Source organism: Callorhinus ursinus, unplaced genomic scaffold, assembly GCF_003265705.2.
Source record: "Callorhinus ursinus isolate GAN/ISIS: 27379988/994484 unplaced genomic scaffold, GSC_fseal_2.0 scaffold2, whole genome shotgun sequence".
Taxonomy (NCBI): Eukaryota; Metazoa; Chordata; class Mammalia; order Carnivora; family Otariidae; genus Callorhinus; species Callorhinus ursinus.
In genome coordinates, this window is record NW_027397064.1 from 5,144,239 (window position 1) to 5,157,006 (window position 12,768).

A 12,768-nucleotide genomic window follows, 5' to 3' on the forward strand; every position below is an offset into this window, starting at 1 on the left:
TTTTTTTGTTTTTTTTTTTGATTGATGGGGGTTTTTTGTTTTGTAGCTCATTGTAGCTTTCTGCTAATTGTAACAGTAGAGCAGCTCTAGTTTTTTTGGTGCGCTAACTGGCTTCTTTTTATTTGTAGCTGAGAACAGCTGTTTGAGACCTATTGACAGAAATGGGAAGCTGCTTTGTCCAGGTAAATCTTCGTGGTAGCTTTCAAATACTGACATGCGCTCACACCATCGATCTTTCTTATTTAAATGATGGCTTCCAGTACCTAATATCTTTAAATTCCATTTTAGAAACTAATTTATTGGACATCTTATTGTCCAGTGCTGTCTTCACATAGTACAGAAAATCGTAACCAGAAATTCAAACACTTCTGTTTTCTAAAGGAAAACACCAATCTTTCTGATGAGCTGATCCTCATTTTAGGCAATTGTTTTGATCGGGTTGTATCTTTCTAGATTCATTGTCAAAGTGTTTGCATTGCTCCTGTCACTGTGATAAGGGCTGTAGAACAGACTTTGTTCTCACCTCTGCATCCTGTCATTAGACTTCATTAAGTGATGGTCACCACAGCAGCTTTGAACGTGGAAGGGGCTGGTCCATCATTGATGAATCAATTCAGAATAGCTAGCTTTTAATCCATGTAAACAATGGTTCTTGGATTCTTACTAAGTATGAATCCAGAACATTCGTGGCTGTCTCTTATTTCTTAGCATTGTTGTACAGATAGGGAGATATATCCTAGAGGGTGGAAATTGAAAATCAAACATAACTATAATATAGGTCATCCTTTTGCATGGAGTACATCTCATATTTTTTCATTCTTGACATTCTTGATTTTCAAAGGAGGGCTGATACCAGTATACTATTTTGCCCAGAGAGGTAGGAATTAATAACATTCATCCTGTTCTCCAAATTCTTTGTAGTGCCAGACAGTTACACTTTGAAGGAAGCAGAACTGAAGATGGGGAGTTCACTGGGACTGTGTCCTGGAAAAGCACCAACTTCCTCTCAGGTAACGTGGTGTCTACCTGACAGAACGAGATCAAGCTTCCCAGAATCGGAAGTTCTTAATTTCGTGATTCTTACCTTAAATACTGCACCCAGTAATCATTTTTCTTAGAAGTTTTTTCTTAAACGATACCTTGTATGTTAGGCATACAAAGAACCATCTAGTTTTTTGTGTTTACATCAAAAATATCAACGTCAGAGCATGTTCACAAGGTTCTTTTTCTGTGAGAGTTTTGTGGTTAAGGGGGACTTTTAAAGTTGAGTGGCCACCTGTTTGAACCACCCCATTTCAGAAATTCTAAAAAGCACCCCTTTTCCCCACGTTGCGCCATCTGACGGCAGCAGCTGCACTGTTTCTCCTTCTTAGTGGCACAGAAAGTGGTGAGGAACAGCCAGCAGCATCTCAGATGTAGTGAAACAGAGCATATGGATTTTGGACTGAATTGTTCTCTGCAGTAATACAATGGTCTCATAGCAGCTTTGTTTTGAACCGGTCCTCGTTTTCTGTATAAAGTATTAGGTCTGCCAGAAGCCCTGTGTGTTCAGTAAAGTTTCATTACAGTCCAAAATTCACAGGGTCCTTACTGGCAAGACTCTGTCTCGCTGGAGCTGGACTCCTGTCAGGATCCCTGTGGTTCCCGGATGCACTTCTTTAGTTTCCCAGCTACCTCCTCTTTAATTTGTTCTTCCCCTGAACATGGCCACGTAGGAGTATGTGACACGCTGGGAGGAGGAAAACGTGACAGGGGAGATGGGGTTCGAAAGGAAAGGGAGGGCCGTAAGGAGCCGAACTGACAGGCGATCAGATTCCCTGGACAGAAAGTAAGATCACAGCCAAATGACAGAGAAAACCCAGTGAATGCTTACAGCATGTGGCCAGTCCCTTTGAGGAGTGACCAAGAGAGAAGTGAAGATCATGGTGGGATAAATAATATCTGGGAGAGAGAAACGATGATCTAACACCTGTGGGAGTGGAAACACACATAAAGTGTGCTTACATTTCTGGGTTGTCGAGACTGTTGTTTAAATTGCAACATTAAATTACCCAGCGTCTTTGTTTTTATATGGTAGGAGATTTTTATTAAACTTTCATGGACCATGAGCTTTTCTTTTTTGGAAGCAGGTAATATATTTATAGAATTTTAAAATTTAGATTAAATTGCATTCATTGATCTTAGCTGTTCCTGTTTTTCACTATGGGGAGTGATGTTCAGCCTGGTACAGAGATGGAGATCATAGTAGAAGAAACAATATCTGTGAGAGATGTAAGTAATTTTACTTTTTCTGGTGTGGGGAGAGGTCTGTGGGTATATGGTATGGGGAGCCATGGATTTTGAGGTCCTGAGGCTAGGGTTCACATAATATACTTTAGAGAATTCTGTGCATTCACTAAAAGAGTAGTTTTGGGAACTTGAAAATTGGTGAACAACCCAAATTTTTAAAATAAGATTATTGGGGACCTGGGTGGCTCAGTTGGTTGAGCGACTGCCTTCGGCTCAGGTCATGATCCCGGAGTCCCGGGATCGAGTCCCGCATTGGGCTCCCTGCTCAGCAAGGCGTCTGCTTCTCCCTCTGACCCTCTTCCCTCTCGTGCTCTCTCTCTCATTCTCTCTCTCTCTCAAATAAATAAAATCTTTAAAAACTAAATAAGATTATTATCTTTTTTTCTGATTATCAGTATTACTTGTATATTATAGAAATTTGGGCTACATAGAAATGGAGTAAAAGAAAAAATTAAAACCCCTCATTATCCTTTAATGCACAAACATTAACATTTTGGCATATTTCCTACTGGTGTTTTTAGGTTATGTACATACATAATCACACCCCCGGGCATGAATGTGTGTGTGTGTGTATGTATGGGGTAATAATTATGTTAGCATCACAGAGAACTAGGACTTTCAGTGTTGGAAAATGGAGAGACACATAGCATTGGGGTAGCTGAGTAGAGCCTGTACTCCTGAATTTGAATCAGAAGAGTCAGAATGAACTTGATGTTTGTTTTTAAATTTTTTTCTACCTCTTCCCCCTGAAACAGCTTAGACACAGTGACCAACCTGGTGGGAGCAAGCACCCCAGCACCCAGATTGTGGTTGCTAAATACCGCTCCCTCCTGGAAGGAATCAGGGCTTCTTGGAGTAGCGGCTGGGTCTGTATCTAGGTCAGGAACGTGTCAGGTGAGCCTGGAACATCTTATCCTGACAGAAGCAGTAAAGCTAGCAAAGATTGCTGGGGTGTGCGGAGAAACTCAGGAGCCACCTTCAAGAGGCTCCTGCTAGTCACAGATGAGACAGTTTGAGCCTTCGTGGGAATAATAATAAAACTGATTACTATGCATACTTAAAACCACGAGTTCATAAGGGATCCTAAAAAGACCCATCTTCACTGGTTACGCAGAGTGGATGCTGGGCAACCATAAGGAGAAGGGTCAAGCATTTATCCTGTGTTTCTTTTGGAAGCTATACTGAAGGGTAACCAAATAGATAATGAGAAGGTGTTTTGATAGACATAGCTAATAAAAAAATGAAAGAATTTTAAACTATCGCAGTTATTTTAACTCCTAATGAATTAATGTGTCTAAACAATGATCCTGAAAGACTACTAACAATCGAAAAAGAATAAAACACGCACACATTAAAGTAGTTCAAACTGATACCCATGCTCTTCTTGCCAAAATAAAACAAAACGAAGTGGACCTGAGCTCCTAGGTCTGAAGGTCAGTTTCTAAGAAGTACAGGGGGTTGGGGGGACGTGTTACCGCAGCCCAGGGCCACCGTCTGCACAGTCCTGAAGGGACTCAGGAGACAGGAGGGGCAGGTGCAGTGTGTGCACTTTTATTTGGCTCTTGAGACAAACCAGGAAAACCTTAGTTACAGTGTAAGAGAGACTAAGGGAAGTGGTGGGGGGGCAACTGGCTGACTCAGTTGGTGGAACATGTGACTCTTGATCTTGGGGTTGTGAGTCTGAGCTCCATGTCAGGCATAGAGATTACTTAAAAAGAAAAAGGGAATATGAACACCAACTGGGTATTTGTTACTAAGGAATTCTTAAGTTTTTTCAGATGTCGTAATTGTTTCAGGCTTATGTTTTTTAAAAGAATGTTTATCTTTTAGAGATGAGTGCTAAATACTAATTTGTGATATGGTAGTTGACATTCTTGCCTCAAAGCACCTGGGGGCAGGGGGCGGGACAGGAAATGGATGGAGTGTGGCGCACAAGACGGGCCACGGCAGTCAGGGAGGTTGGGTGATGGGTACCGACGGCCCACGTTTACCACCCTCTCTGCATGTGTTTGAAATTGTCCACAGCAAAACATTTTTTAATTTTTTTTTTTTTACTTCTTGTTACCTGCTCTAAATATTTTCCTAGCTTTTCATTTAGCTTTTAACTTTTTGGTGCTTTTCATGTCAAAGACAGGAGGCCACAGAACTTTTCAGAGGAGCAAAGTGTCTGTCTGTCCACTCTTGAGCCCACTGCGGGCAGACGCACTCCCTTCCACGTGGCTGGGTCCCGTGAGCAGTGCTCCGTTGTCCTCTGACGCGATCTGTGCCTCTCTGGGCCTTGAAACGCGTCTGTCACTTGGCTCAGGAGGACCACGGCTCCTCAGGGTCCCTCCACATCACAGGCCCAGCCCTCCACAGTTCGCTCTGCGCTCTTTATCTCCCTCAGACTGGACCTCGGCCCTGCGCTCTGTGCCCGTGTGACCAGCTGCTACTGGGCTGTCTGAGAGCCGTCCCCCTGCTGTGTGACCCCCGGCCTCTCTCGCACGCACCTCACGTTTCCCTCGCCCGGCGGTGGTGGCGGCTCCATTTCTCTGCTCGCTTGGGCCAAAACACCAGGGAGTCATCCTCGATTCTTTTCTGTTTCACATCCAGGTTTTCAGGAAATCCCCCGTCACAGTTCATCTAGGATCTGACCACATCTCCCTCCCTCCACTGCCACACGCTGGTCACCTCTCTGGATTATTCCAGCAGCTTCCTGATGGATCTTCTTCTTTGCAGCCTGGCATTTCCCCAGGGTCTGTTCTTACAGAGACGTCAAGTGGCCCCTTCCCTGCCTGTTCTCACAGCCCTCGTGTGCTTCCCCGTGTCTCTCGGGGTCCCAGCCAGAGGCCCCGAGCGCTCGCTCCGCTGGGCCACACTGGCCCCCGTGCTCTGGCCCTCCCCAGCACACAGCCGAGGCGAATGCCCGCCTCTTCGTTTTCCTTAAGTAACGGAAGCTGTCCTCGGCTGCAGCCTTGCTCCCGTTCCCTGTGTTTTACTGGGTTGTGCTCTCATTGCTGGCCTTTTCTAAACAACCTGTAGGTACATTTTAAAGTCTTTTTTTATTCTTAATCATACAAGTAATCGTGGACTTATTCTTTAGACTCCAGTGGGGTGGGTTATAGCTAAAAATCCTCCTTGATCACCAGCCTACCCTAGCCCCTCAGCCAGACGTCTGCATGGTCTCGGGATGGTGAGATCTGACCGCACCAGCGAGTGTGTGTCCTTCTAGACCTTGGATGCACTCATAACGGCTCAGGGACAAAGGAGCTGGACGTGTTCGTATGCTTTCTTTTAAATCATAAATGGGATCACACTGCATGTATACTAGAACTTTGTTTCACTTCAGATTTATAGAGGTCTTTTAAGACTAGTGTGTGTAAATCCATTTTATCTTTTAAGACTTACAGTTTAAGGGTTCCTCTGTTCCTGGGTATTTTGATCCTTTGCTCTTTTTCTTACTCCAAGCAGTACAGTAGTAATCTTCCTTATTCTTGCTTCCTTCTTGCTAGTGTAGTATAATTCAGGTTTTATTTACTCTTGCCGTAGATTTATAGGTAGGCAAAAGAGTAAGTTTTCCCCCCCAAGGAGGTTGGGAGTTTCTGATATTATTATTGTTATTTAAACTTCTCTTAATCATGTGTCACTGGTTACTATGTGCCATGGGATCACCGCTGCACGGATCTCTCCCTGAGTTTACAGATGACCAGTTGTATCTCTTGGGTGCTACGTAAAGGCTAATCTCCTTTTGTAGGATGCAGAGGTTAATGTGTATCTATGAAACCAGCCTAATCAGTCATATCCGGTCCAAACCACAGTGTTGGTCCTCACGAGCAGAAGGTTGTGCTGCAGACCTGGACGTGGGTGAGCGGAGTCTACGTCTCGGATGCAGACACCTGCAACTTTTTTTCCCCCTCCTGGGTTGGCCCTTCTAGCTCTTAGGAAGCCGAGCTTCCTCAGTTCATCGTCTTAACTGTGTACATCCTTACCCCTTCAGGAATTATTAAATCTAGCAAGACAGAGAGGCCCAGGGTCTAAAAGGGGCATCTCTCCCAATACTGTACCTCAGAAACAGAGAATTAATGAACGTGGTTTCTCTTTTCTTTTCTTTTTTTTTTTTTTTTTTTTTTCCTGAACAGTGTTTGAAGCTCATGCTGGAGCAGTCTGGCCTACCAGGTAAGTTCCAGACCATGACGATGTCACTGATCTCTGTCCTAATATGTTATAAGTTATGTCTTTATAGTAAGGGCCTGATGACAGCCCTTCAAACGTGTTTTCCTCCAGGTTTGTCTGCACACACGTAGTGCGTGCTCCTGGTTCCTGTGTGCGAGCGAACAGAAAGCTAGCTGTGGGTTAGCTGCTGCGAGTACAGAGAACCTAGGCAGGCCCAGCACGGGCACAGAGAGACGAAGCTAGGACTTCTGCCCTCTGGAATTACCCAGGCCCTTTGCTGATGTTTTTCTTTTTAACCTCATTGATGCAGAATTGCAGGGCATTGTGTTTCATGCCAGTATTTCTGTAGTGTACATTAGGGAATGTAATAGGAATGAAAAAATAAATCCAGGGTGTCTTTGAAGTAGCTCTCCGGGGTGGGGGGGGGATCATGTGAGAGGGCTCCCAGGGGCGTCACACGGCTCTCCTTGGAGTGCTGGCTGTCAGCGGACCGCGCTGAGCTGAAACCGAGGCGGCGCTACCGGAAGGGAGGTTACAGGCCCTGCACACAAGGCACCCTTCTAGGAGCCAGCAAGCCTCCGTGCAGGGACCAACACCCATCCCCATCCCACAGATGACAAGACAGAGGCTGAGAATGGTTAAGGGTTTACCCAGAGTTGTACAGCGAGTAGCTAAGCCTCTCTGCCTTCAGGACCTGCGTTCCTCCTTCCACATTATGCTGCAAAGAAGGAACGGTGTTCACCTTTAACTTATTGGTGGGGTTTTGTGTTGTTTTTTAAACACACTTAAGGGGCGCCTGGGTGGCTCAGTCGGTTAAAGCATCTGCCTTCGGCTCAGGTCGTGATCCCAGGGTCCTGGGATCGAGCCCCAGGTCAGGCTGCCTGCTCAGTCTGCTTCTCCTTCTCCCTCTGCCTCTCCCCCTGCTCGTGCTTTCTCTCTCTCAAATAAATAAATAAAATCTTTAAAAAAACACACTTAGATTAAGTTAAATATTAATACAGTTCTTACTGTATTTAAAACTAGAACTAATGGTAAGAGAGGGCCTGCAAAGAACAGCGTGGTAAGGATTTACGATCTGTGTGGCCTGTGCGGGATCTAACACAGGCCGTATTAGACCTGTGTTCACTCCTTTGGCTGTAACTTGTCTTGGCGGGTGGGGTGGCTGACTGTTTATAAGACATTGCTTTTTTTTTTTCCCCAATAACAAGGATTTCCAGCTTTTGCTTCATTCAGCTTCTGTCTCCGCTTCAAAAAATTTCTTTCCCATCTCATCAGTATAGCAAGCATATTGAGAGAAGTCTAATTAAAGACTATTTAACATTCATAAATGTCGTTTATACCAACTTAATTAAAATGCTGTTTCAAAAACACCATTTTTGTTAGATTAACTGATAAGTGGATAGGAACAGTTTGGTTGTGCACATTATCAGTTGCTAAGAGATATTAGCCTATACTTTCAACCAAGACCATGAAATAAAACAACTTCATGATGATTTTAGAAGAGATTCTGTGCCTAGACATACAGATATCTGTATTCCATGTGATGTGTGTGCACGTGTAAATGATAAAGGTATAACGTAAACGTTGTGTAATCATAGCAAGTGTTAACCTGTTTGCAAGTAGCAGATCTTGGTGGAATAGAGAGGAAATTAACCAAATTGGAGGAACCACCTAATTTTTTTCATGCCTGGAAGAAAGAATGTACTTTAAAAATTAGTTAATAGTTATTTGCTCAAATCCCATTTGATATTCGTTCATCCAGAAGGGTCATTACTGACAAACTCTTAAAAATATATTCTTAATTTTTTTTCATCCTGATTTTGATTCTTTGACAGGAGACACGTGGCATTTACGAAAAATGGACTGGTGTTACGAAGCTGGAGAGCCTTTATGTGAAGAAGTAAGATTGTCACACATTTTGCTCTTAGAAATGACAGGGTTTGTGTTTCATCCAGGATACTCACCCTCACCCCACTGGTGAATAAATTCTAGAGAAAACTTTAATTTTTTTTAGGATACAGAAGTCTGTACCTGGTAGGTCTTTGCTAAAGTCAGAGGGAAAGTCTTAGCCTAATGGGAATGTTTCTCACATCTGTGTTAAGTCCTCTTTTGACTTAAGAGTATGTCCCTAGAAATAGTAGTTGCTCATGAGAAGGCAGAGAACTTCAGAGAACAAAAGACATTTGTGAAACAATGTGAAGATACACTCTGAATTTTGAAACCTGAATATTTTCATCGCCGTTTCTCTGTAAGTTAATGATGGCAGAATTCATCTTACCAAAAGTCAGTCACTTAGGCTCGGATCGAAACTGCATCTCTAGATCCAGCCAAACTCTCTGGGTAGCCTTAGGAACAGTATTATCACAGGATAGTTGGACTCTGGTCAACCATCTTTTTACTGATCCAGATAGCGTCACACCTTGCTGGTCCAAACCCGGGGGCTTAGAAGTGGTCCCGAGGTGAAGCTCAGGGAGAGAGCAAGCTTGGGTACTTGCGTCAGCCGCGCTCCCCCGAGTGCTGCTGTGCCTGCTGTCCAGTAACAGCCGGTGGCATTGAGCATCAGCAGGAGGCTGATCCAGGCAGGAGGACTGGGCCTTCCCCCGCAACCGCTCTGCTCTCTGGGGCCCAGTGAGTCTGCGCAGAGAGGCGCCTCTGAGGCTCGGCCGGGAAGCTGACTGCCCAGAGTAAGACGCAGACCTGACAATCCCCAAGACATAGGGTTTGGAGGTCAGAGAGTGTGTCTAGTCGTGTGGTTTCCGTGTGGTTTTCTTCTCTCCTAATTTCCCAAATTGGAATCAAACAATTCACCTAAAAGCAAACTGGCTCCTCTTTGCAGAGATGATGCTGTTTCCCGGCCTGGTGTTTTCAGGCTGCAGTGACTCTTCCCCTGCTCACCTGTGGTCCTTCATATTTGCCCTCGGCTTTTCCACTCCTCCCTGGCCCTTCCCATGGCTGGCCGCCCCGGCCCAGCTTTTTTCCTCTTTTCTTTTTTTGGCCTCTACCTAAATTACACCCAAGTGGCTTCCCCAAGTCCGGTGTTCCAACCCACTTCGGTATATGGTGCATGCAGCAGCCGTACTGGTCTTTAAAAACCCCTTCTCAGAAAACTTGAGTGGCTTTTTTAAAAAGCAGCTAAAAATTCCTTTAGTTCACAGCCCTTCCATCTAGCTTCCTGTCTTGTTACCCTCCAGCTGGTACTCTGGTCTGTCATGTCTCTGAGCTCTTCCCCTTATTCTGGACTTGACCTTAACCCTGCTCTTCTTTTCATCAGAATTCTTTCTCGTGTCCGCTAGCTTTCCGCATCCAACCGAGCCTTCAGGCCTAACTACTATTCCGTGCTCTGTGGCTCCGTCCTCCTTGTCTTATTCCATCTGCCTCGCCGCAGGGCCTTTGTGATACTTCCGGTTCGTACCCTGTGACTTAAGAGAGAATGAGGTAGTGTTATGTAGTCTTAGTTAATTTCCTGTCTCCTCGATACCTGCTTTATTGTTTCTTTCTCTCTTGAAAGGGTTGTAGAGGTTTAAAGAAAAGATCCAGGGGTCTTGTTTCTTCCTGTCAGAAGTCATAAAGGAATTTCTGTTTCCCCAGGACGCAACCCTGAGAGAACTTATGATATGCTCTGGAGATACTTTGCTTTTAATTGAAGGAAAACTTCCCCCTCCGGTAAGGTTTTGCTTCTGATTGACATTTTGTAAATAACAGTTAGTGCTTCCTGATGACACAGATGATATATTCTCCTTGTGGGGAAATGCAGCCAGGCATGGAGAGAGTGCTAGGATTTGGGGTGAGTTCTCTAATCAGACAGCTGCCGTATTTTACATCTTTATAGATTTCCTTCTTATAAAAGCAGTTTATGTACCGTTTTATTTCCTGCTTTTCGTATTTCATTTTAAAACCTGACTGCAGAATCCAAAACCAGTCATCGTATCCAGGGTGTGACTTACCACAGTTTAATTCACATACCCCCAGTGAGAAATTTAGCTTGTTTTAAATCTTTTGTTTTTGCACATAATACTTAAATAGAAATCCTCCTCAAGATTGTTCCAAAGTCAAAATTAACAGGTCAGAAGGTATGAACTTTTTAAAGACTAGATGCTAGCTCTGTGTTGCCACAGTGTTTTTCCAGAAAGCCACACCAAACCGATAGCTCTATGAGCTGCATACGAGAACACTCATTTCACTGCTCTTAAATAAACACTACGGATTACCACTATTTATTAGGTTATTTTTAAGGTGGACACATGTAAAGATGAAAGTTAAAAAAATGACCCCAGATTCCAGCACTTAGATAACCATTGGCTTAGGATTAGGAAATTCAAAAGACATGGCAGGCTATAGAATGAAAAGAGTTTTTCCCATTTTTTTTTTCTCTCCAGAGTGAGTCAGAATTAACTTACTTTCCTTTGTATATCCTTCCAAGAAAAGTTACGCGTTTGTATGCGGAATGTAAACATGTGCCTTTCCCTTTTAAAGTTCACACAAAGGGGATCGTATTCTATATGTTGTTGTACACTTGTTTGTTTTTATTCACTTCATGTGTCTTGAGGATCTCCCCACATGCGCACACACAGGCCTACCTTATTCTTTTGGAATATATTCTTCATAGAATTATATTTTATTCTGTGATATTTAAAATTAACTTATTAATTGGTAATATTCATAATACGAAATTTGGAGTGTAGAAAAGGTTGGGCCAGGAAAAGTAAGTACCCCTCCTGCCCTCCAGCCAGGCAGTGTCCTCCCTCTGCAGGCAGCCAGTTTCCCCTGCATCCTTCCAGAAGTACATACCTTTCAATGCACATGTGTATGTGTGTATACATAGCAAGTATACGTGTTTGTATACGTACATATTTTTTTTTACACAGAAGATTATTTGCTAGACACCCTACTCTGTACCTCGCTTTTTTCATTAATATTTTATCTCCATATGTATGTTGTGTTAGTACACATACAGCTGTTTCATTCTATTGGGTGGCTGTGGAATATTCCATTGTATGGAGGTACAATTTTTTCAGCCAGTCTCTCCAAGGATTTAGGTGGTTTCCAGTCTTTTGTTGATACAAATCACATTGCAAAAAATATCTATATGCCATTTGGCATGTATATATCTATAGGATAAGTTCTAGAACTGAAACCACTTTGTCAGAAGTCCTGGCCTCCCGTAATGTAACTAGTCTTCTCAAGAGGGACCTTGAGGTTGGTCCGTGGTTTTTGCCGCCATAAACAGTGTGCATTTATGGTTTTGTGTATGGGGGCTTAAGTAGGTCAGGTTTATTTCATGTAGTTTCTAGGCAAGAATCCAACCTAGAGCAATAGGTTCTTGCTTCTTTATCAAGTTCCTGGAGGAATTTTAATGAGTGAAAACCGCTGCTGACTGGAGCACTGGGCTGGTGGTGCCCTCACCAGGCGTGAAATTATCTGTATAGTTTGTTCTGTCCAGTGTTGTGATGTTTTGTGTGGCCTTCTCGTTGGCTGCAGTAAGACACTACAAGTGCTGTGTTTACGAAGGTGCTTCTAAGCAAAGAGCCCTGAGTCCCAGTTGTCCCAAAGACTAATTTTTATGACCTTAAAGTTTTGATTGTAAAAACAATAAGCAGGTACAGTACATGGCAGTTAATACATCTAAAAGAAATAATAAATTCAGGAACATTTGCTGTTATCAGGATATTTCTCTCTCTGTGAAAGTAGAAATTCAGTGAATTCGCGTACCTCACAACAGCTAGAAATGCTCCATTCTTCAGGGTTTCCTGAAGGTGCCCGTCTGGTGGTACCAGCCTCGGGGGCCCGCGGGTCACTGGAAGAGTCATCCGGACCAGAGGAGCGGTACCCCTTCTCCAGGTGGGGTCTGGAGGGCTGCTTCCACCCAAGGTGAGGACAGAGTTGTAGCAGCCGGCATGTCATAAGGAAGGTAGAACGGCTGCTTCTGCTCTGAGAGGCCGATGAAGGTTGTGTCTTAACTGTAAGGCTGAAAAATCAAAACCTGTTAATTCCATAGAATGCTTCTCCCTGCCGCTCCCTCTGCTTGTGCTCTCTCTCTCTGTCAAATAAATAAATAAAATCTTTAAAAGGAAAAAACACAAATTAATTTCCTTCCTAACTAAATAAAGAGAATATATTTATGGTAGGACCAACTTTATATATTGTTTTGTTTATTATGTTTTACTTAATTATTTAACCTTTTTAGTGCCTTGAAGTAATATACACTTAATACTTCTTTTTACCTTTTAAACCTCAGTACTGAAATTAACATAAGTGAGTCACATTTTTATCCCCTTAACTGTCAAGCTAGGGTTATCTGTGTAGAGCAATAAAATACTTCGTATTGAA

The 12,768-nt window shown here is 43.4% G+C and overlaps 1 protein-coding gene across 9 annotated transcripts in view; it reads left to right on the forward strand.

The window, feature by feature from the left end:
* USP40 (ubiquitin specific peptidase 40) overlaps positions 1-12,768 on the forward strand; it is a 77,388-nt gene that overhangs the window by 52,332 nt on the left and 12,288 nt on the right. For 7 of the 9 annotated variants that reach the window (XR_003211641.2, XM_025889276.2, XM_025889269.2 and 4 more), the window contains 7 exons: positions 129-182; positions 922-1,010; positions 2,185-2,271; positions 6,408-6,444; positions 8,277-8,341; positions 10,030-10,104; positions 12,183-12,309. Coding sequence is in view for 8 of the 9 variants with exons in the window: in XM_025889276.2 (XP_025745061.1) it covers positions 129-182; positions 922-1,010; positions 2,185-2,271; positions 6,408-6,444; positions 8,277-8,341; positions 10,030-10,104; positions 12,183-12,309 (534 nt within the window). In the remaining variant the exon portion in view is untranslated. The other 2 variants (XM_073876967.1, XM_073876963.1) reach the window with 2 other exon arrangements.